The sequence below is a fragment of the Amblyomma americanum genome, chromosome 5 (assembly GCF_052857255.1).
Source record: "Amblyomma americanum isolate KBUSLIRL-KWMA chromosome 5, ASM5285725v1, whole genome shotgun sequence".
Lineage (NCBI taxonomy): Eukaryota > Metazoa > Arthropoda > Arachnida > Ixodida > Ixodidae > Amblyomma > Amblyomma americanum.
In genome coordinates, this window is record NC_135501.1 from 198,348,155 (window position 1) to 198,374,706 (window position 26,552).

The following is a 26,552-nucleotide window of genomic DNA, read 5'->3' on the forward strand; positions in this document are numbered from 1 at the left end:
GTTGATTGGTCACTTGCCGTGACTCAGCGCTCTCACGTGACTCAAACACGCCGCCGCCGGCAGCCATCGCAGGGCAACAAAAGGCGGCTCAATGAAAATATCAGCAGTGCGGCAGCTACAAAGGACGAGCAGCGAAGTGCGGTGCTGCTCGCCGCGAGAGAAGTTTTGCGTGCGCTCGGCTCGGCTTGAGCTGCGCCGTTCGCCTTCCTTGCACACCGGCTGCAACAGGTGACCGGGAGCTGCGGCGAAAGGGCCGGGTGGGACGATAGCGTCGCACGCCGCGTATCTCTCTGCCGCCAATGAGCGCTACTGAGCGTCCCTTTCTTTGACGCAATTTTTACTCCAATCTTAGCTTTGGTTCTGAACGCACAAGTTGCGCGAACAACAATTTTCAGTTCAAATTTGAAGTGTTCGAAACTTTTGTGCACAACGTGCATGTTTTCGTGAATTTTTCCGCAACGAATTGAGCGCCCGCTTATCTTCGTTTTCTGAGTGCTTGAAGATGGAATTGTGTTAAGCAACTTCTGCCGGGCCCTCGACGTTTTCGCTGCTTGCGTTCACGAGCATGCTTAATTTCATTCTTTTGTTATTATCGCTCACCTCAAGGCCCTTGGCTTCGGTTATCCGTGGAGCTAAATAAACTTTGTTTATTGCAAAGCGCACTTTGACGTTCGCTCTGACGTTCTCTACTTCATGAGGGGCTCGTAAAAACACTATGTTGAGCAACTGAACCGTTTCGCAGCGCGAGGGCTGTTGCTAACTGTTATTGCTCCATCGACACCGCGTGCTGAGAGGTGGAGGAGGACGCGTGGGGGGCGCACGTAGTCTAGCGTGGCCCAGTGGGACAACTCCTGCGCGAGCGAAAAAAAAATGCGGCTTCTTGGCACTGTGTCGCCCTCTGTCGCCCACTACAAAAATTACTGCACGGCCTCCGAGATTGCTTCCGCCCATTGAAAATCTCGGAGGCTATGGGGCGTCCCCGCCATGACCAAAACGCTCTTTACAGTTGCTGCAGGTGGGCTAAGCTGCTAAATCCGGAGAAGTGCCTTTCCATTGCCCGCCCCGTCCCGCGTGCCAAGTCGTTAAAGCGATAATATGCGCCCCCACAGGTGATAACGGCTGCGATTGGAGACCGTAAAACAGCTAGGGGGAAGGAGTCTTTACTCGGAGGGTCCGGCGGAAAGTTCCTAAAACTCGGCGCAAGAACTCCCCCGTGCTCAAATGCAGATCTGACACACTTGGTTATGCAAACCAGCACATCGAGCTCGCGTTTGCGTGCGTGTATGCTGTAAACCAGATTGCGCATTGCTCTGATCGCAACGATCGAGTCAATCCTTGAGTAAGGTGTCTGCTAGGGCTACGGATAACGGGTAAGGATGAATTTTCACCGCTATTATTGTCTGCGGCTTCGAAATCTTAATCATCATTTATCAGCCGGTTTACGTACACTGCGAGAAAAAGTCGTCTCCTAATGCTAACTTAATTGTTACTGCATCTCCACATGACGTTTCAGGCGCTTTTAACATGCACAAGAACCAAACATCGGGTTGGGAACAACGAGGACAGAATATGACCCCGTGTCCCCTCGGTTTGGCCTTTTACCTTTACGAGGCAAAATTTCGCTCATCGAGCCATTGTCATCTCCCTCGCCACTCCCCCAACCCCTCACCACGCATTAACCACCTTTTCTTTCTTTTTCCAGCGGTCACAAAATCAATAGACGGGGCACAACACGCCAAGCACCGAATCGATTTGAACTGCAAAAATACGAAGCAGTATGGAGAAAAAAAATAAGAGGGCCGGGGGAAGGGGGGGACAAAAGGGTACGCACGCGAAAGTAAGCCGCATCGGTCACGTACGTCTGCGATCAAAAAATAGCCGCAACTGAAAGTGCACTGCACGCTAGAAGCGGCGCTGGCCAAGGAGAGGCAGTAACGACACAGGCCCGAACTCAGAACGACGACAGCTCGCCCCATTGCACGCCTGAGCATTGGCCGCACTCGATATGTGTCCAACGAACGGTCTGCGGGTTGCCAAGCGACGCGGAGCGAAGGACCCATGTCTATAGTTTTGTTTGTATGTTTTTTTTTCGTACTTTTTTTACTTCAACTCCTCGGGCGAGGCGGGACCTCTGCCGACTAATATCCCATTCCGAAAGCCACGTGCAGTGGCGAGCGGACGCGAGGACACGCCCACAAAGCCTTTGCCCCGTGGGTCCGTCCGGCTATTTTTTTTTTTCCAGAGACGTGTATAGTTGTCGACGACGGATGTCGCTGCACGAGACATGGCAGCCGCGCGGGCTGACCTATATTTGTTTATCTATTTATATTCACATCCGCCGTCAAAAGTTTACGGAACGAGGCTTTGCCGAAGAAATTTAAATTCACCCAGGGCACACTGCTCGAGATTTACTAGGGCGAAGGCCTTTAACGGCTCATACTCGCGGCTAAGAGCCTGTCCGTCCGATGTCACGCCCTACAGCACCCCGATAAGAATAAAAATCTTTCTGCACGGTGGGATTCGAACCGCCATCCTTTCTTTCCGCACCCGAGCGTGCTAACGACTATACGCTACTCCCTGCCAACGCATATGCAGTTCTCCTAGTCTAGGACGCTGGAGAGTGTTTGCGAAAAGGCGCCGAATGAGACGGATTCCTCCCAAACGCCCACCAGCGTCTCCAGCATTTAATTAAGATTTACAAACAAATGTGTACGTAATCAACATCTTAACCACACATCAGTGACACAAGCAGCAACACCGCGTTAAAGGCTTCCGCCTCACCGCACTTTAGGTCAACAGAGTGCCCCCACCCCCTGAATTTTTGGTGATATGTAATTAATTAATTGGTTTTTGGGGAAAGGAAATGGCGCAGTATCTGTCTCATATATCGTTGGACACCTGAACCGCGCCGTAAGGGAAGGGATAAAGGAGGGAGTGAAAGAAGAAAGGAAGAAGAGGTGCCGTAGTGGAGGGCTCCGGAATAATTTCGACCACCTGGGGATCTTTAACGTGCACTGACATCGCACAGCACACGGGCGCCTCAGCGTTTTTCCTCCATAAAAACGCGGCCGCCGCGGTCGGGTTCGAACCCGGGAACTCCGGATCAGTAGTCGAGCGCCCTAACCACTGAGCCACCGCGGCGGGTCATTGGTGATATGTGTGATTCGCATTCTCAGAATCAGGCCGCACTGCATCTATATGAAACTGCGAGCAAAGACGACCACGACTTTCCTGCTAACATTACATTGCACAAACTTTTGATTGCGAGTTTACATTGCGGGATAGTTGGCGAACTTGAATTTTCACGGAAGCTAATTCAAGTTCTATTTTCAGGCAAAGCCTGCACCACCACGGTCGTTGAAATCTGGAAACAATCACTACTTAGATGGTTATGCACTTAGGGCTAATAGACGTTTGAGTGAAGTTAGTTTCCTAAACGATGCACACGCAAAGGAAAAAGGCTCGTGCGACGGTGTGCACACGATTTGTTCACCGCTGCCTTGCCCCAAACGGACTTCTATGTTCATAAGGAAGTTTGCGCGCGCAACCTGCACACATTTCTTATTGTATAAATAGTTTGTGTATATTACTTCTCCGCCTATCCTCACTTCCTGTCCCCTCACCTCTTTCATTTCATTTCTCCATTCTGCCTGCTATCCTTTATTTCCGCTGCCCCAGCTCAGGTGCTTCAGTATCGATGGCAGATGCCGGGGCTAGCAAAAATCTTTTCCTTCCTTATTATTAATATTTTGAATAAACCACTACTACTAAATCAGAAAGCGGCTCATGGGAGGAATTCGAGGCGCCACAACAGGGAAGAAACTAGAAGACAACATAAAACCGCACAGAGTTGCCTGAATCATCAGCCTCTGTCCTCCTCCTCCTCCTCCTCCTCCTCCTCCACCCCAAGAAGAAAAAAAATTCTGGGTACTGGGTCACTCGTCGGTGGCGTGATGAATCACAAGTGCAGTGTTGTCGAACACTGCTTGAACTCCCTCTCCATCTCTTTGGTTCAGCAGCCTCGCTAACTAAAACACTCCATGCTATGTTTTGGACAGGCGCTGTCTTACTGTTCCATTGTATCGTAATGACAGCCAACTGTTGACCTGCGGCTTAGCGATGATCGTCTAACCCAAGCTGTTCATCCGGGGCTTGAACGATACATCTGCGCTGACATTTAACGAGACTCTTCCTGAATTTTTTTTTTCTCACGTGCGTCGCAGCGCCGGGTAAAGTTCACAGATACGCTAACCCCAGTGTAGAAACAGTAAGGCAGAGACCGCAAAGATGGATTCTTGTATACGCATACAAACAATGAACCTGCAGCGCCCGTGTCAGGGGTGATAAATGGTTAAATTCCCCCTTAGCAAAATTCGCATTATAGAAAGAAAAAAAAATGGTCCGGTTGTAACGTAGCAAAACTGCAGAAGACGTGCGAGTGTTTAGCCTGAGTGGCTCATGGTTTTGCTTTGCCGGATCGTCGACACGTCTGGCGACGATATTAGACTCAGGTCAAGCTCCGATCGAGGCTAAGTTGATCCGATCTGTTCGCGCAAATGGAAGTTGCAATGATGATGGCGACAGTGTACAATGCCCAGCGCGAGAGTGTGTTAATAATAATAATAATAATTGGTTTTGGGGGGGGAAAGGAAATGGCGCAGCATCTGTCTCATATATCGTTGGACACCTGAACCGCGCCGTAAGGGAAGGGATAAAGGAGGGAGTGAAAGAAGAAAGGAAGAGAGAGGTGCCATAGTGGAGGGCTCCGGAATCATTTAGACCACCTGGGGATCTTTAACGTGCACTGACATCGCACAGCACACGGGCGCGTTAGCGTTTTGCCTCCATAAAGACGCAGCCGCCGCGGTCGGGTTCGAACCCGGGAACTCCGGATCAGTAGTCGAGCGCCCTAACCACTGAGCCACCGCGGCAGGGCAGAGTGTGTTCCAGTTTAAAAACGCAAAAAAAAGTGTGTGTTACAGTTTAAATTTTTGCGTTAACTTTGGTTGCCTTTACTTTTCTCTCAAAATTAATTTGTTTCTGATTACTGCTTTAAAATTTATTTATTTCAACCCTCACCGCTTTGTTTCCTCGATTCTCATTCGAATTTCTTCAGGATCTTTCAAAATTCGTTATTTGTTTTCACAAATTCCTCTATATTTATATTTATGAGTCGCTTGAGATAAGTCTGGATGAATTTTCTCCTGTTCGGACCTGCACCAAACCCTGGCCAATCCCCCACCTTGGGTACGTGCCTTCGCTTTTGAGGCAACAACAACACGAGGCGTGGTCTGCTGCGGCGATAGAGTAGCACTTTAGCGCAGTGCTCAGCGAAGCTGATCTGTTCGCATCACCGCGGGTTCGAATCCCAGTCGCGACAATATCTATTTGTTTTATTCAAGGTCAAGGCTTCAGCAATGGCCCGGCCTTTGTTTGCAGCTCTGATCGTGAAGTAGGGCTTTCGCTCTAAAAAAAAATCAAAACCATGGTAAGGGAATAACAGTTGCATGTATTAATAAAATACGACCTGTTAGATACCGCTCGAAAGAAGCTCGTCTGTTGCTTTAATAATATTTTTTTTTGGAAAGGAAATGGCGCAGTATCTGTCTCATATATCGGCGGACACCTGGACCACGCCGTAAGGGAAAGGATAAAGGAGGGAGTTAAAGAAGAAAGGAAGATAGAGGTGCCGTAGTGGAGGGCTCCGGAATAATTTCGACCACCTGGGGATCTTTAACGTGCACTGACATCGCACAGCCCACGGGCGCCTTAGCGTTTTGCCTCCATAAAAACGCAGCAGCCGCGGTCGGGTTCTGTTGCTCTACTGTTCGTTAATTACAGCTGACTTACTGTTTGTTAACAGCGAGAGCTCGCTCTTATGGAAAGCACACCGAGCAGCGCGAACAGCCTCAACGCGTGTATATCATACCCGAGATATCGCGAAAACAGCGATCCTTGAGAAGGTCACCTCTTATGACACTCCCCGTTAATGGGCTCCTAGCCGAGAGCGAAGATAAAAACGTCACGAGCCAAAATTATCTTCCCCTGTCTTTCTCTTCGCATGCTCTTCTGCAGTCGCACAAGCGTTGCGCGTTGCAAAAGTCCCCAGACACGCTCGTCACGCAATGCGCGCTGCCCGCAGCAGATAACGACTTTCAGTCGCTCGTACACACCGCAATTACGACACGAAATCGTTATCGACAGCATCACCGTGGCGTAAGGAGAGTGAGTGACTCCACTCGCCACGACTCCGGTCGAAGCATGTCGCGTCGTCTGCATAGCGTGAACACTACTGCATTGTTACACCATGGCGTATGAGTGGTGCAATGTTGTTTTTTTTCTTGTGTAAGTTTATTTCGTGCCTCTTCCCTTTTTGGATTCCTTTTTTTTAATTTCTTACGTCCGATTTCTATTTCCGTCTTCATTTCATTCCTTCTTTCCGCTTCTTTCAGTATTCCGGTGTTTGTTTCCTTATTTCTTTCACTCGACATTTATCCCCTTTAATTCCTCCGTTGCCTTCCTTACTTCCCGTTTTCTATTTTTATTTCGTTCCTTCCTTCCTGATTTTTTTTTAAATGCCATAGCAAAATGCGTCTTAAGCCATAAAACTTGCTCAGTGGTTGGAAAAAAAAGTGACGCCACTTCCGGCAATGCAGAAGAGGATGGGCAGGAAAGGGAGAGAGACCGGCCTTTGCCCCCGTGGCGTGGGGTTTTCGTTGCTCAGGCTATGGTGGGATACAACTCAAGAACGCAGAGGCTTTTCCCTGTCAAAGGACCCCCTTCCAGCCAATGGCGTCGGCCGATTCTCGTGACACTGCTAGCGTGACAACGCAGTGAGCGGCGCCACAATGCAGAGAGGGGTCTATCTCTGAACATAGAGGGATTGCCCCCTTTCATCTACCACTCCCTGCTTTGTCACACTATCAAGGGTCACGAGAATCGGCCGACGCCATTGGCTGGAAAGGGGGTCCTTTGATGAGGAAAAGCCGCTGCGTCCTTGAGTTGTAATCCGACTATAGTGGTGCGCAAGGGTGAAAGGAGGGAAGTTAAAGAGATGGTAGTGCGGGGTCGCTAGGGCTGGGAAGTCCACTCCCCACGACACGGGGACAAAGGCCAGTCTCCTTCCCTTTCCTGCCCAGCCTCTGCTGCACTTCTACACGAAAAGTTGTCTTCAAGCATAATGGTGTTGCAGTGACAACACACAACGCAGTTAGGTGTGCCTGTGAATTTCACCGGAGGGTGTGTCATTCGTTAAATAGTAATAGAGAGTATTCACCGATGTCACAGTGACCACCATTTTGTGGAGCACGTATAATATCACGGCGGAAGGCTGCCGACGTAAATAATCGGCTTACCGCTACCCGCTCCTGTTTGCACTGCTGAAGCAGCGCGCTGTGCCGCAACATGGCGCCCGTGACGTCACGTGGATACCTCCTATATGCAACGTTCAAACAAAGAATGCGCAAACCAAAAATTTGGCGTTTCCAACCCCTCTAAATTTTCTATCCTTTCCTTTTAAACGTGTCTCGGTGAGCGCGCGGCCTGCGATGAAAGATTTTAAGGCGTAAGCCTTTCTCGGTTCACGAGTGGGGTGGACGGAAGTTGTCCGCTCTAGCTGTCAATTACAAGGTAAGCAAAATAAAACGTAAAAGTTGATTACTTAGCGGTTAATAAGCACCATATACATAACAAAATAAAAAAATAAAAATCGAGAAATAAAACACCTAAAAACAAAAATAATAAATACAAAATGAAAACAAAAATAAAATAAAAACAAACCAGAACAACAAATTTTAAATAATAATTGGTTTTGGATGGAAAGGAAATGACGCAGTATCTGTCTCATATATCGTTGGACACCTGAACCGCGCCGTAAGGGAAAGGATAAAGGAGGGAGTGAAAGAAGAAAGGAAGAAAGGATTCTACCCTATACCTTGGCCAATCCCCCCCACGTGGGTATGTGCCATATTACTTGAGGAGAAGAAGAAGAAGAAGAGGTGCCGTAGTGGAGGGCTCCGGAATAATTTCGACCACCTGGGGATCTTCAACGTGCACTGACATCGCACAGCACACGGGCGCCTTAGCGTTTTTCCTCCCTAAAAACGCAGCCGCCGCGGTCGGGTTCGAACCCGGGAACTCAGGATCAGTAGTCGAGCGCCCTAACCACTGAGCCACCGCGGCGTGTTAACAAACTTTAAAGAAAATAAAAAAAATAAAAAATGGAGGGGGGAGAGAGGGAACAGGGAAAGGCATCCGCTCATAAGCAGACGTAAGCGCAATCCTGCAATTCTTCATCCGCGCGGTGAAATAAAAAGAAACAAGAAAGGCTCCCCCCATTTGTCGTCGGGCGGGACACGCGGGCTGTCTGGGGACAAAAGATGGAAAGGCGAAGCAACAGAAAAAGTGGCCGGACTGCGGCGTCCCCCCCCCCCCCCCCCTTCCCCCGGTGATTGCAAAAATGCGCGCGCGCTGACGCATGCACATGCAAGGATATTCCAGCGTAACGAAATGACAGAAAAAAAAAAGAAAGAATAACCTGAGAGAAAGACCACCTGCGCTATTCGTCAGGCTCGAACGTCGTCTAGCGGGCTGTGCGGGGCCATGATGAATGCCGTTGCAACCCTTAAGCATGCCCAAAAGCACTGAAATACGTTTCTCTGCGTATATATGCCAGCATAACAAATTTATCTTTTTGAGCCCAGCTGTAAATGATACGACTCGCATCACGAATGAGATCAAGACGGATAGCCGGGCCAAAGGCGCGCGGCACAAAAAAAAAAGGGGGGGAAAGCTTGTCCTCTCTTGGCATCCACTCCGTTAACACTTAAAGGAGGACCACAGGCACATAATTTCAGTTGCCTGGCTTCTTCTTTCATAAGATGCCTTGGGCATAAAGATACAACACGCTTCACCGTGTTTTATTTGCCTGCGATCACTAAATAATTTATAATTAAAATTTTCTCGATGCTGTTTGCGTTTCGTCAATCGAACGATGGCTGTGACGCGAAGTATAGCGTTTATGTCCCGTGAGGATTTAACTAATATGATCAACTAATATTATCGCTGTGACTACTATATTCGCTACAATAACGCTATAAGCTAACAAAATTTGGCTGCATCGCGTCAAAATACATGTGCTTTTGAGAAGCTTGCAGGCAAAGCAACCTCTCCAGCGCCCGCAACTCGCCGAAGTATAGCCAAAATTTGTAGGACAACAGCGCCTAGGGTAACCGCGTTTTCGAAATTCTAAATACTGATATGGATATTACGCTGGGATACACGGCTGTCAATAATTAAGGAGCCTAACAGTAATAGCTAAAAGCTGACTTCATTATTGGTTAAACAGCGTGATAGTTAGCACGTCTTAACTGCACCCTGATGTACTGCACCGTTGACAATGCTATGCCGAAAACAAGCGCTCTTCTAACTCAAAAAGCCTATTTTTAAAAAATTGTATAAAGTCTTAGGTGAAATACCTTGATACATATAATAGTTCTATCTTGCCATTAATTAATCGCCTATGGGGAGGAAAGTTGAAGGCTATAACGAAAAAGCTTGAAATCAAATTAACGATAACAGAGCTTATCATATGTCTAAATGATGCCTCTAATGGGTACGAGATTGGACTCCAAGGGAAAGTGAACGTGGCAGGAATATGACAGTGAGGTGGGCGGATGAGATAAGGAAGTTTGCGGTGATAAGGTGGCCGCAGCTGACAGGGTTAACTGGAAGATTAAATGAAAGACCGTTATCCGGCAATGGTCTTAATAAAAGTGATTATCTAATTAATATGACGACAAAGAGAGAAGGAGGGGGAGAGAAGAGGGAAACAGCAGAAAAAAATTCACAACTGGTCAGTGCGATTGATGCAGAGGGAAATGCGTTAGAATGTGTGGGCTCCGATTTCGTGAGCGATTTGTGTTGACGAACTTGAATTCATTCACAAATCATTGCCAATTCAAGTCTCACTTTGACAAATCATTTCTTCACAAGCGTTCCAATTATTTGACCGCAATTCCAATTCTACTTCCGATCACAATTTCAATTCCAATCTGAATTCTTCAAATTCTAATTTTTTTTTTCCAACTGGAAGTCCATTTCGAATTCCCATTCCAATTTTCCTAGTTCTTTGCCGGCTCTTTGACTCCTCCTCCCCCTCAGTCGCGGCGCACCTGCACGCTCTCCTCCTTCGTGACGCCACGAAATCTCCTCCTCTCCAATCCACTGCAGGCGCACGCCGGGTTTCCGTTCGTGTGACCGTTCTAATGCTTACGCATTTAAACCGCTGCGACCGGAACCCTCCTTCCTACATACACTCTAAACACGAATACGCCTATATGGGAGTAAAAAAGGGAGTAAACTGTCCTCCAGCACAATCCCTTTTATGAAAGGGTGTGCAATAGAGGAACGTTGACTCCATTTTTACTCCTTTCTCTTTAGAGTGCACAATAACCGCCGCGTGCAAGTTACTCCTTGGGCCAGCCGTTGGACCCCTATACACACTGGCACGATCCCAGCTACACTGCACACGCGTGCGAAACACGACGGCTGACGGCGTTGCCACAATTACAGGGCGGTTACAGCGAACTGCTGCTAAAGAGACAATGCGGATCCTGACAGACAGGCACAGAGGCGAAGCAGTGGCAGGAGCGATGTCACGCTGTGCGCTTTGCAATTGCGAACGCCCGTGCCCTACACACACGCCACGTGGAGATCGGCCCGCGTGTGTCGTCAGCTCCTCGACGCTGCTTTAAGCCTAACATGGTCTTTAAGCCTAACGCGTTAGCTTTAAGCCTAACGCGTTCGCCCGTGTCAACGGCAGGCTCGAAACAAGAAGTGCCGCCAGAGCCCGTGCAGATAGCGTGGAAAAGTGCGCACACTGACCCCGATGAGCGCTGCCTCACAACTGACACTGCAAGGACGAAGACGTCTATAGCAAGTTGTTTGCGCGTTGTCGCACAGTGAGGGTACGAAGGAAAAAAAGGCTAAAAATGGCGGCGCTAAAAGAGCACTTAGAGCGATAGCCGACTCTTGTGGAGTCAATGTTCTGTATAAAAGAAAAAAAAAGAAAGCTCCTTCGCTGAGAAGATGTAGGTCAGCAGTGTTAGAGCAGCGCAACGTTTTGTCGCTTATCTATATAGTCAGTGGCTGCCTTAATGCTCTTATTCGAGTTCGTCGATAAGGGCGGCTTAGAACCAACATCCTCGAGAATTTGAGAAATTCTCCCTAGGGTGTTGCTACAGAACGCGTGCCTATGTCGTTCGCCTGTTTGTGTATTACCGTTATTCGATTTTTTTTGCGCTTCTCGTTTGCGTTTCTGCTCCGGTGTGGTGCATCGCCTGTTTTTTTTCCCCCTCGGAGCTTCTTCTCGATGCAAATTTCCCAAGCATGTATCTTTTACTATGACGTCACGAGCCTAAGAAGACATCATTCAATGCACATGCAACATTAGGTCACACTTCACGTCGCAACGCCCGTTCCATCCACAGGGTCCATCCGCAGAGTTCATCTACAGAGTCCATCTACAGAGTCCATCCGCAGAGTCCATCCGCAGAGTCCACAGAACGCAACTTGCAGGAGGCGGTTCGCGTGGTGCCCGCATGGATATGCCTGCGCACCCGTACAACACGGGAGTATACCTATATATGCATACCTTGTCGCCGGTGGGGTCCGATGTTCTGGTGGCCGGCCGCGAGGACAGGTCTCCGTCCTTGATCTTCATGACGGGACCGCTCTAGGAGGCCAGCCCTGTTGCCTGCGCCACAGAGAGTGAGAGAGAGAGACGGGCAATCAGAACACTCGATTCATTCGGAAAGAGAACGAAAAATACACTGCATGACGACTAAGGAACGCGTACACCGGTTACAATCCGGGGAAGTGCGAAGAAGACGCCATATACGACACTGCCGCCTCTTAACATCCAAGGAATGATACCGATAATGTAACTACCCAGACATTCTTCTTGAGGCAGGGAGACAAAATGGTAGGGCACTCCATCTCTGTCCCCATGGGTGATGTACTACCTGGGCGCACCTGCACTCTGAACAGAAAGGAGTACAGAGGGAGTAAGCTGTCCTCTAACGCACTCCCTTTAAAAAGGTGTGTGCTAGAGGACAGATAACTCCTTTTCGTTCAGAGTGCAGGTGCGCCCAGGTATACGACAAAGGGAGTGTACTCCCTTTTTACACCTTTCTGTTCAGAGTGCAGGTTCGCCCAGGTATACAACAAAGGGAGTGTACTCCCTTTTTACTTTTTTCCGTTTATAGTGCAGGTGCGCCCAGGTATACGACAAAGGGAGTGTACTCCCTTTTTACACCTTTCTGTTCAGAGTGCAGGTGCGCCCAGGTATACAACAAAGGGAGTGTACTCCCTTTTTACTTTTTTCCGTTTATAGTGCAGGTGCGCCCAGGTATACGACAAAGGGAGTGTACTCCCTTTTTACACCTTTCTGTTCAGAGTGCAGGTGCGCCCAGGTATACAACAAAGGGAGTGTACTCCCTTTTTACACCTTTCTGTTCAGAGTGCAGGTGCGCCCAGGTATACAACAAAGGGAGTGTACTCCCTTTTTACTTTTTTCCGTTTATAGTGCAGGTGCGCCCAGGTATACGACAAAGGGAGTGTACTCCCTTTTTACACCTTTCTGTTCAGAGTGCAGGTTCGCCCAGGTATACAACAAAGGGAGTGTACTCCCTTTTTACTTTTTTCCGTTTATAGTGCAGGTGCGCCCAGGTATACGACAAAGGGAGTGTACTCCCTTTTTACACCTTTCTGTTCAGAGTGCAGGTGCGCCCAGGTATACAACAAAGGGAGTGTACTCCCTTTTTACACCTTTCTGTTCAGAGTGCAGGTGCGCCCAGGTATACAACAAAGGGAGTGTACTCCCTTTTTACTTTTTTCCGTTTATAGTGCAGGTGCGCCCAGGTATACGACAAAGGGAGTGTACTCCCTTTTTACACCTTTCTGTTCAGAGTGCAGGTGCGCCCAGGTATACAACAAAGGGAGTGTACTCCCTTTTTACACCTTTCTGTTCAGAGTGCAGGTGCGCCCAGGTATACAACAAAGGGAGTGTACTCCCTTTTTACTTTTTTCCGTTTATAGTGCAGGTGCGCCCAGGTATACGACAAAGGGAGTGTACTCCCTTTTTACACCTTTCTGTTCAGAGTGCAGGTGCGCCCAGGTATACAACAAAGGGAGTGTACTCCCTTTTTACTTTTTTCCGTTTATAGTGCAGGTGCGCCCAGGTATACGACAAAGGGAGTGTACTCCCTTTTTACACCTTTCTGTTCAGAGTGCAGGTGCGCCCAGGTATACAACAAAGGGAGTGTACTCCCTTTTTACTTTTTTCCGTTTATAGTGCAGGTGCGCCCAGGTATACGACAAAGGGAGTGTACTCCCTTTTTACACCTTTCTGTTCAGAGTGCAGGTGCGCCCAGGTACATGCCAGAGGGCAGGTTACTCCCTTTTTACTTTTTACGTTTATAGTGTCCAGGCAAATGATCCATAGAGGCAGAGATAGTGTGTTGCAACTACCGTTTTGTCTCCCACACCCAGAAAGGAGTAAAAAGGGAGTAAGCAGTCCTCTCCCTTTTATAAAAGGGAATGCTCTAGAGGACAGCTTACTCCCTTTTCACTGCCATAAAGGCGTATTCGTGTTTAGGGTGCGGCACTCCCAAGCACCTTTGTCGCCCTCCAACTGACAGAGTTTCTCGAAATTACCTAGAGGCAAAAGAGGCCCTGCGGTCGTGAATGCACTGTGTGGAGGAGGGCCAGGAATGCCGGGAAGCGCACGCTTTGTATTTGGCTTGACTAAAAGACAGGAAACTTGGGGTTCAGTGATTACAGTACTCCTCTCAAAGAAAAACCTTCAAGAAACAGGTTGCTAATTGCCGTACGATACCAATATACCAAATATTCGCTTGCGTTAAATTCATTACAAAAGTGAAAAACGCGTCATTAAACGAACCTACCCCGCAAAGATAGATTGCAGGGCATCGCGGCGCATACTGTGACTCCGGAGCAGAAGCTACGTTTCCTGTCAAACACTGCAGCAAAGCCATAAGAAGTATATGCACTTCAGGCGTCGCTCATCATTTCAATTAAATAATTGTTTCCACCTAAATAGTATAAACAGGCCTCGAGAAAACCAATTCCTTAGTTTTCTACAACAAAACACCAGCGGTTATTTATTGATAGGCATGTGTAATGTTTCATACAAAGTGCCACAATGGTTGGACACAGTAACATAGAAATGCTGCAGGGCTGGTCAGGTAAATATTCGAGGGATCGCGTAATCAGTTCCTGATGCGAACACGCACACGACGCAATAAATTCAGGAAAAAAAATTATTACCGGTAAAAAATAAGCGCACATAAAAATGGCAGAGGACGTGGCACCAAGCTCTCTGTTTAGCAGAATATTATATACTGCGTTCACTAATTTAATTACAAAAACATAATTTGAGACGGTATTTCGAAATTATTCCGGACCCCTCCACTACGGCACCTCTTTATTCCTTTCTTCTTTCACTCCCTCCTTTATCCCTTCCTTACGGCGCAGTTCGGGCGTCCAACGATATACGAGACAAATACTGCGCCATTTCCTTTCCCCAAAAACCAATTATTAATTACTATGTAGAGTACTCAATTCTCTTTAAACAAATAAATCACTGCTGGATGTAGCACACTTAGAGAAACAGTGCAGAAATCTTTTTTTTTTGCATACAATCGCGTGAATAGTGCCCTTAAAGGGTTAAGCAACTCGCATAGACGGTGGCGCCTCCTTTTCTTGAACCCTGCTGCACGAGCAATTTGCGAACTACACGTAGCCTCGATGCGCGCGCAGCGCCGAAGGCGCAGGAGCGGTGACGACCGGAACCATAGCGCAGGTGCTGCTGGAAATGACGTCAGCGTGACGTCAATTCCAGCAGCAGCTGTGGAAGTCATCCACGAAGCGCCCAGAGACACGACACGATTTAAAGCCGTCTTCAAGTTGCGGATTAAAAGCATCCCTCGCGCACCCAGCACAACGCAATTTCCACACAATTACACAATTTATTTTCAAGGTGCGAAACGAACTGGAATCCGTCGTTGTCAGGGCAGAAAACCTGACAGATTTCCCGGCATTCGTTTCCAAAGTACGACCGAAAAACACTGCGACAAGCCTTCAACGAATTTTCGGCAGACAGTCCTATTGAACGCCGTGACGAAATTTCTCGGAAGACCCGGTCGCACAGCAGAATTAGATTTCAAAAACAAGACGCGACGAAAACAGGGGCCGGGAGATGAGTGTGGCAGAAAAAAAAGGAGGGGGGGGGTGAATAACGGTCCCATAGCACCAGTGAAGCGTTGAAAGACAATGGGGAGAGGGGGAAGACCGTCATCACAGCCAGCGACGCGGCAAAATAGCAACGCCGTATGCAAGGGGCCACAACTGCCGGAACGAAGCATGCGGGAGTTGCCACTCGGTCGTCTGCCGCGCTGCGCTCCAAGGCGATGACGCCACGGTAGCTCGCCCGGTGACGTCATAGAGCGAGGGGAAAGAGTAGCATGGGAGGACTAAATCGGCTAGCAGGCAAAGGCGGAGAGGGGGGAACCTTCGCCATTGACCTCGTTAAAAAAAAAAAACGCCCACCTCCTCGTCTTCCTTGCTTTTAATTCGTGGCCGTGTGACGCAGGCGACCGGCGAATCATGACGGCGACCAGCGACGCAGCACTGAGGGAGCTTGGCGGCTAGGGTCGACTCGGGTGTCAGCCGCACACTTTCGCTCTCTCTCTCTCTCCCCCCGGGAGAAAGAAGAGATGTACCGCATATTTGTTGCGCATAACCCGCAGCACGTGAGGCTATATGCGACCTCCAGGAAATAAACTGACGAAGCAAGAGAGGCGTGGAAAATTTCCCCGTGCATATCATCATCGCGACAAACTACACAGACGAGAATTGCTTAAACTGGTGCGCGAAAGTGCAAATCCTGAACATTAGCCGTGGGAAGAAAGCAGACCTCCTCTTCCATGTTCGTTGAAGTCGGCTACTCCACGATGCACCATTCGGCTTTCCCTCAATGTCGGGGGATGGCGAAATGATATGTCGGTTACGCGTGGCAGCTAGCATGCGCCCGACAGCTGTACGCGGGGGGAGTCGTTTATTAATTATATAATTAATTAATTAATTGAATGAATAAATGACTGAACTACTGACTGAACGACTGAACGACTGACTGAACGACTGACTGACTGACTGACTGAACGACTGACTGACTGAACGACTGACTGACTGAACGACTGACTGACTGAACGACTGACTGACTGAACGACCGACTGACTGAGTGAACGACTGACTGACTGACTGAACGACTGAATGAATGAATGAATGAATGAATGAATGAATGAATGAATGAATGAATGAATGAATGAATGAATGATAACCAAAACCCGAGAACTGTTGCCATTCAGCCAGCGCGCAGCTCCATAGTTTGCTCCCCGGCAATAAGATGGACGATCGCACAGCTCTCTGCGGGGGTGACTGTATGCGCGAAAACGCGGTATTGTGCACAACCCCATCTCTCGACGCGTCGCCCGACGATGGATGCGCCGCATAAGTCACGGGGCTGCGTTAAACGGCCGTTGTGGTTGCCTTCCGCACGCTCTTAATGCTTCCGAGCGAGAAGGGGGGGGGGGGGGGGGGGGTGAGGACTTTGCGAGTGGCACATATCGCGCGTGCCAATTTATCGCCATCAACTGCCAAAGCGACCAGCACTTTTCGCCGCAACGCTCACTGCTGCGCGCGTGTCACCGCAATATCTCTGTTTTCGAAAACAGGACTGAAGAAAAAATAAAGATAGAAAAAAATGGAAGATATATCGAGGCAAAGAACGAGAGAAGAGGAAGGAAAAATGGACAAAAAAAAAACAGGTGCACACGAGGAAATTTGATAGCAATAATGGATTGAAGAAAGATAAGTGCGAAATAATCGATGCAACAAACGAACTAAATAAATAATAAGTACCAGATGCATTTGACTAGTCATTTGTGCACAACATTTAAAATATGCAATCGGGAAACGATTGTACAATCTGCTTTTCCGTTGTAGATAATAATAATAATAATAATAATAATAATAATAATAATAATAATAATAATAATAATAATAATAATAATAATAATAATAATAATAATAAAAACTTGTTTATTTACATCTTTGATAGAGGAGACTGCGGGTAAAAGGCGCTTGAGAAGGAGCGACTTGACTAAAGACCTCAGCCTCCGCAGATGTCAAGTACATGAAGGCCAGTTCTGCGAATAGGCACGCAAATGTCCGATATAGGAACCATTTCGCAGTGAAAAAAATTGGGAATTGGTTTTCTGGGGAATGGAAATGGCCCGTATATGTCTCACATATCTCGGTGAACACCGAAACCACGCCGCAAGGGAAGGGACGAAGGAGGAAGGGAAATAAGAATGGAAGAAAGAGGTGTCGTAGTGGAGGGCTCCGAAATAACTTCGACCAACCTGGGATCTTTAAAGTGCACTGACATCGAACAGCACACGGGCGCCTTATCGTTTTGCCTAGCTCTACGGAAAGAATTGGTGTTTGGGGAAAAGAAAATGGCGCAGTATCTGTCTCATATGTCTTTGGACGCCTGAACCGCGCCGTAAGGGAAGGGATAAAGGAGGGAGTGAAAGAAGAAAGGAAGAAAGAGGGTCCGTAGTGGAGGGCTCCGGAATGATTTCGACCACCTGGGGATCTTTAAACTGCACTGACATCGCACAGCACACGGGCGCCTTTGCTCGCAGTGCTTGCCGGGGCAACTTTCAAGCAAGCTGCAAGTGTTACATCTTCATTGCCCCCCCCCCCTTGCCCCCCCCCCCCCCCCAAAACCCGGCCGTGCCACTGCCTGCCTGTCTGTGTGTGTCTCTGACAGGGTGTGGTGTATGCGTACTGCACACACGGTTGTGCTTGTTTTCGACGTGCGGGGCCGCATGGGCTCGCATTCGGCCGGAGAGAGAGAGATACGCAAACGGCCTTGCCTTGTCTGTGCACACACACGCATGCCAGTCAACAGATAAGCCCCGATTCCCCGAACCACGGGTTCGTTCGAGTTCGTCCCCGATAAGCCACAAAACTCCTCGAGCAAACAGAACAGCGGTGGGCGATGCGTGTTGGTCAGATGGGAAGAAGCGCGCGCGCACCCTCTAACCCCGTGGTTGAAAGGACGCGCCCTTACGCAAGTCTCTTTAGATAGTCTATAGACTGTCCATAGACTGCATAGACTGTCCATATAGAGTCTATAGACCCTCTATAGACAAACCCTAGAGCAGTCTGCAGGCAAAAGAAATCCTATAGACAGTCTATGGACAATCTATAGATTTATGGCCATACACTTTTGGTACACTTTTGCCTATAGACAGTCTATAGACTATGTATAGACAAAAAGAATTATCTATAGGAAGGCAATAGAGTCCATAAAAGGTCTACAGACTACCTACAGACCATTTTTATAAGGGCGGATCGCACGACAGACGAGACTGATCGGCTGTCGTTCAGCGAGTTCAACGGAATTTTCAGTCTATAAGAGGATACTACTTAATAAATAAAACAGAGGCTGGTAACAACGCCCGACGGCCCGCGGTTGATGTATTACTCCGCTAACCAAATACCATCATAATAATAATCATCATCATCAGCCTGACTACACACACTGCAGGGAAAAGGCCTCTCCTACGTCTCTCCAATTAACCCCATCGTCTGCCAGCTGCGCCACCGTATGCGCAAAAGTATTTTTGAGCGGAAAACCGTTCATGATCGCGTTTTTTTTTTTTCACATAATGTAAGATTTCACTGTAGCGATCAATATATCCGCAGATCCCACGACGGCAGTCTTGTATTTTTTTTTCTATTGAGGTTATCGCTATCTTCAAAAGCGTTCCCCAATGCTCTTCTATGGGAGTCTTAACTGTTAGATGCGATCGATGGAAACGCTTTAAAAATGCAAGATTTTGCTACATATCAGAAGAACCATGACCTTCAATATTTTCATAACAGTGCCTAACAATTTTCCAGTTTTCAAAATTCTGTGCGAGAATGTTGGATATGAGTTTATTAAGCTCAAGGCATCAAAATGCTTGCGCTTATAATTTCGGCTTGCGCTTATAGCTTTTACTTCTCAGGTGTTAATTGGCTCATTTACCGCTACAGTGTCGGTGTTGGCGGTGAGCAAGATCATGTGACTCGCGCTACCGTGACCGCTCCGTCTTTTTTCGAAGCTCGGGTGGATGTCACGTGCAGCTCTCACAATACTCCCTCACAAGCTTACCCAGCATGTGAACGCGGCAGATGGCTTAGTTAGCGGCGGGTATGGCTGGAGAATTGAGACACACACACACACACATCATGACACCGACGCCCATTCAATGTGAATCTCGCTCGAATTTAGACAGGTATAGGAACAAACGCTATGCGACAGATTACGTAATCGTTCATTTCAACCAGTTAGATAGTGAGCTGATGCGAGCGTTCGTTATAAAAACAGAAAACGGTCACTGTGCCTGGTTCTTTCTTCCTTTAGTTCAATATCGAGCGCCGCCTTTGTGGAAAACACCGCCAGCCAACAAGCGTTTCCGCTCACTTCAATAAGCTTGAGACGTACAGTCACCGCCAAAAGTTGATACGCCAGGAATTTGGCGACGGAATATACATAGATTTTATTTTTAAATCTCGGGAGCGCTACTTCAGATTAATGCTGAACTATGTGACTCGAACCCTCCGAATTGGGCTGAATTAGGTCATATCAATTTCAAGCTGCGCGCCTAGACGACGACATTTTTTTTTCTTCCTTTTTGGCCGCTAACACTGCGGATGTACCGTCGAAAACATGCCGGCGCATACACCTGCAGCGGCAACTTAAACCAACTCCTGCCTCTCCCGCGTCAGGCTTCTCGGCATAGCTCCGGAGCAATGCCGTGAAGCGGCACTTCTCTTCGCCCTTTCCGCGGCGATTCCTCCTGGACCTCTCAAGTGAGTCAAGCATCTCTCTCTTTCTCCCTCTCTCCTCGAGGTGCGGCGGCGGCGGCCTGGTTGCGCTTGAGAGGGGCAAGGTCGCGCTGCGGTCGCACCCCTTTCCCGCGCATTCTCACGACCGGCCGGCAAGCTCTTCCTCAAGAGAGGAGGAGGAGGTGCAGGAAGAAGAGGCGTGGCTGGCGACCGCGCGCGCACGCCAACTTCTTTCCCTGGGCCGCAGAAATCAGAGCGGGCCGAAAGAACGCTCGCTCTCGCCGCCTCGCCGACGAGGTTCAGCTAAGGAAAACACCTGCGCTTCTCCCATGCCTGGCTGCGCGCCTGAGGTCACTCGAGGCACAGGAAGCTCAAATACAAAAGAGAGAATTCTGCTGTTACTTCTACACTGGAGTTAATAACGTCTAATTGGCAATATCAGACCCGGGGTGAACTAATTAAAACGAAAGAAAACGCGTGCTTTTCACGCATGCTTATAGTGTAATACTTGATTAAATGCGGATGTTGTTTTCTCTTCAAACACTGCAGCTACCTGTACATGATCCCGATGGCTGCACGGGCAGCTTTCTGTGACACTGTAGCAGAGTCTATAAGCAGGAAAGGGGAAGAGACGGACGGGCCTTTGTATCCATGTCGTGGGGGGGGGGGGGGGGGGCGCTGTTCGGAATAGGAGTGCGAAGAGGTGAAGGCAGAAAGTTGGAGAGACGGTGCGGGGTCGCTAGGGCTCAAGTAACACACTCCTCACGGCGCGGGGACAAAGGACCGTCTCCTTTCCCTTCCGGCCTAGCCTTTGCTGCAGTGCCCCAGAAAGTTGACCGCGAGTATGGAGGCGTTCAGATGGACTGGCTGCAGTTATTCAAAACGTAGATGCGGGGGATACATAAAAGTTTGCACACCGCCATTAACAGCCCTCTGCATAGGCGGCGCCACCATCTGCCAGCTTTCAGAAAGTGGCTCGCAAGTAAGCCTAAAAATATTCTGATTTCGAAGCTCGAAACAGGCACGGCTAATAATAATAATAATAATAATAATAATAATAATAATAATAATTGGTTTTTGGTAAACTGAAATGGCGCAGTATCTGTCCCATATATCGTTGGACACCTGAACCGCGCCGTAAGGGAAGGGATAAAGGAGGGAGTGAAAGAAGAAAGGAAGAGAGAGGTGCCGTAGTGGAGGGCTCCGGAATAATTTAAGACCGCCTGGGGATCTTTAACGTGCACTGGCATCGCACAGCACACGGGCGCTCAAAACTTGGTTTTTGGGGAAAGGAAATGGCGCAGTATCTGCCTCATATATCGGCGGACACCTAAACCGCACCGTAAGGCAAGTGATAAACGAGGGAGTGAAAGAAGACAGGAAAAAAAGAGGTGCCGTGGTGGAGGGCTCCTGAATAATTTCGACCACCTGGGAATCTTTAACGTGCACAGACATCGCACAGCACACGGGCGCCTTAGCGTTTCGCCTCCATCGAAACGCGGCCGCGTCAGACAACTCCGGTTTTAGACATCTCTGGCAGTGCGCGCCGACGTGTCGCCTCTTTAGTTTTCATGACAAATCGTCTGCGTGTTTGGGTTACAGGGTGAGCGCTCTATTACCTCTACGACGGCAACCTCACGTTCTTAAAGGAAACCGACGTACCGAGTTGCCCTTCGGGAGTGGATTATTTACCAGCGGGCACGCAATGTCCCAGCCTATAGTCTCGCGAAAAAAAAAAGGGCTTTCCGCCCGTCGTGGAGCGGCAAAAAGATCAAATAAAGCGCGCACCACTCGCTCGAGCCATGAAATGCCAAGTTTTTTTTTGTCTTTGTTACCCAGCTAGATAGAGCTGCGAACGACAGAATACAAAATGGGGCGACCCGGGTGCTGGAAAGCAATGTGATCACATCTGACGTTCAAGGCCGTTTCAAGGAACACAACTGCCATACCTAGATCAGCACGAGATACAGGGAACCAAAGTTCACTGGAACTGCGTCCTGCAGACTTGTTCCGACAGTGCATCATGGTTGGCATTGGTATATGATCATGACGATCGAGCATGGGCTTTCCAATGAAAAGCTGTTATGTAAAACTACTATAGTTGAATACAACTCAAGAACGCAGCAGCTTTTCCACGTCAAAGGACCCCCTTCCAGCCAATGGCGTCGGCCGATTCTCACGAACCTACTAGCGTGACAAAGCAGAAAGTGGTAGATGAAAGAGGATAATCCTTTCCCCTTATGGTCGTTGATAGACCCCTCTCACCTCTCCACTGTGGCGCCGCTCCCTGCACTGTCACACTAGCAGGGTCATGGGAATCGGCCGACGCCATTGGCTGGAAGGGGGAGGGGGGGGCTCTGACGAAAAAAAAACGACTGGGTTCTTGATTTGTATTTGACTATATCAACAAATCAACCAAGAAGCAACGTTTCGCTGGTCTCATCGCACTAAATAATAATAATAATTGGTTTTTTGGGGAAAGGAAATGGCGCAGTATCTGTCTCATATATCTTTGGACACCTGAACCGCGCCGTAAGGGAAGGGATAAAGGAGGGAGTGAAAGAAGAAAGGAAGAGAGAGGTGCCGTAGTGGAGGGCTCCGGAATAATTTCGACCACCTGGGGATCTTTAACGTGCACTGACATCGCACAGCACACGGGCGCCTTAGCGTTTTGCCTCTATAAAAACGCAGCCGCCGCGGTCGGGTTCGAACCCGGGGCACTAAATACACCGAGCAACAAACAAACTGCGTCCTTTATAGGACACCGAAGCAGTCCCTCGTACCACACCCTGTATTGCTAAGCAATTATTCCAACTTATATGGGGAACACTGGGCCGGACAGACAGAAAGCGAGCTGGCAAAGCGGCTATATACCTGCCTCGACGATTCCGGCAGCGTGAAACCTCTGCGCTGATGGAGCAATACAAAAGAGCCCGGCCCTATAGTTGCATGCGGGTTCTGTAGGCGGCGCCACTATCTATGCCAGCGCCGCGAATTTTGACACGGGCCACGCTGCCTCCAAACGAGAGATCTCTCTCGATGGCGTCGCTAGCCGGCGTACGTATACACAATCTCTAGAAAGGCGTGACAGAGACCAGACGTAATCTCTGACGGAAGGCAGACACGAGCTTATACGGGTCTTCGGGCGTCCGATATACAGAAGCCGAACGAATTTTGGCCCGCCTGGCGCGGGTGTTCAGAGCGGGCTGTACACAGCAGCGGAAACAAGCGCGGGAAAGAAAGCATACACGGGCCCGACGTATATATACACCTGTACGCAAGCGCGATGTTGGAACTTAACCGGGTTTAGTCTTTGTTTCTCTCTTTCTCTCTCTCTTTATTTCTTTCCTTCTTTACTTCCTTCTTTCTTCCTTTCTTCCCTTCTTTCCTTCATTTCTTTATTTCTTTCTTTATTTCTTCGTTTCTTTCTTTCTTTCTTTCCTTCTTTCTTCCTTTCTCTCTTTGTTTCTCTCTTTCTTTCTCTCTCTCTTTCTTTCTTCACCTCTTTCTTCCCTTCCTTGTGTATTTCCTTCGTTCTTTCCTTCTTTCTTTCTTCCCTTCTTTTTTCTTCTTTCTTTCTTTCCTTCATTCCTTCTTTTTTTCTCTTTCTTCCCTCCTCCTTTCTTCCCTTCCTTCTTTATTTCTTTCTTTCCTTCTTTCTATCTTTCGTGCTTTCTTCCTTCCTTTCTTTCTTGCTTTCTTTCCTTCTTTCTTTCTTTCTTTCTTTCTTTCTTTCTTTCTTTCTTTCTTTCTTTCTTTCTTTCTTCTTTCTTTTTCAAAACACGCATACGCACATACGACGCTTCCATAAACCGCGTTTACATAAATGCGACAGAGGTCGCTCCAGTCAACTTATTGAGGGAAATTGAAAAAAAAAAAACATCGAGGAAGTGAGAAGAGGACGAGTCACGCATTTCCTTCTGTAAACTTGCTCTTTCCCTCGAAAAGTGGATTGGGGTCGACAACTCTCGTGTTAATGTAAACGCCGCAACAGAGCAAGAACGGTCGGTGCGCAAGAGAAAAAAAAACGTATACAACCGTGCAATAGCTCCCGCACCAACATAGCCGTGTTTACACGAATAAGACAGTAGAGCACCGTATTAGCGTATCTCGCGGAGCCGATACGTTACCGTTTACATGCACACCCCATCAAGCCAGGCGGGACAGTGGCCTCTCGCCAGAACTGACGTCACAATTGTCTCGGCCAATCAGCGAATTTTATGAGAGATCTCAACGCCGGGTATTTCCCGTGTAATGCTGTCGCATTAAAATGTTAACTGCGAAAATTTTTAAAGGTATGAAAGTATTTAAAACAATATTTAAATCAAATCTGCAATTCGAAACTGTTCTGCTTTCCTAATATTCTGTTTTAAAAAAATTACAGGATTGCACTTAAGTCTGCTTAAGAGCGCAAATGCGAAAACTCTCCCTTTCCCCTTCCTCGTTACATTTTTCATTTATTTTATTTTTATTTAATATCTTGTTCTTACTTTTATTTTTATATTTCTATTTCTTCATTTTCGTTACGTTGTGCATATTTCATCTCTTTATATCTTTCTGTTTATGCTGTTTTATTTTGAAATACTTTTTATACCAAGTAAGCCTTCTCACGCATTCACATCGTTTTTCATCGAATCAGTTACAGAAAACCTACTTCAAATACAGCATTTATTTTCATCAATACAATTTAATTAACAAATAACAATTCATCAACCAAACTTTTCCGATTTCAAAATATGCTCACGCACTGCCTAACACAATAAAACTTTTGCACATTTATCTCCACAGAACGATCTAATCGTGCGGACAAAATTTGGGGACACTTTTTGCTGACGCGACATAACCATATATAATGCTTTCGAATTAATAAAACGAAATTCAATCGCATTGAGATTCGATCTGAAACACGTGTGTATATACAAATGGTGGTTCACACTTCCTTTTTCCTTCGCTACATAGGCTTTTTTGCCAAACGGCTCGAAGGCGAAGGCACGGTTTTGGCTCCCACCCGGAACGAGACAGTTACCCAGCGTTTAGTTCCTTCAGAAACTATATACACCTAGCCTTATCAGCAAGAGGAAATCACGGAGTTTGCCAAGACGCGTACACAACTCGACCCAACAAGAGCGAGGAATAATCGAGCCGCGCCGGCTCTGACGTCACAGGAGGAAGCCACCCGCAGAGCCGAGATTTCTGGAACGAAGCTCGGATTTCGTGCGATGCATCTCGGTCATGCGCGCGTCCTGTTGTTTTCACGGGTCGCGCTCATCCCAAGCGACACGCAGCGGCGTTTTGCTTTTCGTTACTTGTCGACGTTAGTCCCCGTTTCGCACATGGACGTATTTTTTTTTTATGAAAGCGTGCGTCACGTGCTGTCATACAAAGCTTGCAGGAAGGAGCCGGATGGAGCGTGCGTCATCCAGCCCACTTTAATCATTTTTATAGGAGTTTTAAAAGCGCGAGGGCCGTAGCGGCGAGGCCCGAAAAACTTGGTCGCAGTGGATTGATGGAAGAGCGTGCCCTTTGAAACGGGGCGGTGGCAGCTGCCACCATGATCGGCTTTTTAGAGCGAGAGCTCTACTTCTCCGGGTACAACTTCCGATTTCGATGTGGATGAGACAATGACCTTCAATGCCTCACAAGGTCAAATCAAACTTAATTGCGTGGTGGTGTGGCCCAAGCTACGGTGGTATGATCACGTGATCACATGACTATGGCCATTCGGCACCTGACCTTGACCTTTGATTTGAGACAGTGGGCACCACAACGACAATGACCTTCAATGCCTCAAAAGGTCCGACTGAACTAAACTGCGTGGTGGTGTGGCCAAAGCTATGGTAGTTCGACCATGTGATCATGACTATGACCGTTGGGTACTTGACCGCTGACCTTGACATTTGATTTCAGGCAGTGGGCACCACATCGGCAATGACCTTTAATGCCTCACAAGGTCAAACCGAATTAAACTGCGTGCCGGTATAGGCCGAGTTATGGTAGTATGACCACGTGATCATGACTATGACCATTGGGCACCTGACCTTCACCATTGACCTTGATATTTCATTTGAGCCAGTGAAGACCATGCTTAAGAGAGCTTTGACTCGTATAACTAGGTATAAACCGACTTTCTTTTTCATTTCTTTAACGGTGTTATAACTAGGTCCATATAAATACTCAATTTTCTTTAAATACATTTTTAATCCTACAGTTCTAACCTTAGGTCACCTCGATCTGCTTTTGAGCCACCAATCTTCCAATCGCTTTGTGCTAAATTCCTCAGCAGATTCAGTCACATGGCCATCGTTGCCTCTAAATCCTAGGGCCCCAGGGAGAGTGCCTGCATCGACATCCGGATGGATACCATCATATTCGAGTATAAGGTGTTCAAGTGTTTCTACACATTTACCACACATGCACTGCACATGTGTCGTCTTTCCGGTTGTATTTCATGCTGTATAAGCTTGCACCCATTAAATAACCGGCGGCGTCTCAGGATTCGAACCCAGCACCCTTGCACACGAATCGGACAACCCTGTCCAGTATAAACCGACGCTGTGCTCGTACAG

The 26,552-nt window shown here is 48.0% G+C and overlaps 1 protein-coding gene across 20 annotated transcripts in view; it reads right to left on the bottom strand.

Moving 5' to 3' along the window:
- The window catches only part of LOC144133352 (MAP/microtubule affinity-regulating kinase 3), a 134,581-nt gene that overhangs the window by 47,133 nt on the left and 60,896 nt on the right, over positions 1 to 26,552 (bottom strand). For all 20 annotated transcript variants that reach the window (XM_077666394.1, XM_077666375.1, XM_077666379.1 and 17 more), the window contains exon 2: positions 11,654 to 11,755. In XM_077666394.1, coding sequence (XP_077522520.1) covers positions 11,654 to 11,722 — 69 coding nt within the window. In that variant the 5' untranslated portion in view covers positions 11,723 to 11,755. The remainder of the gene's footprint in view (positions 1 to 11,653; positions 11,756 to 26,552) is intronic.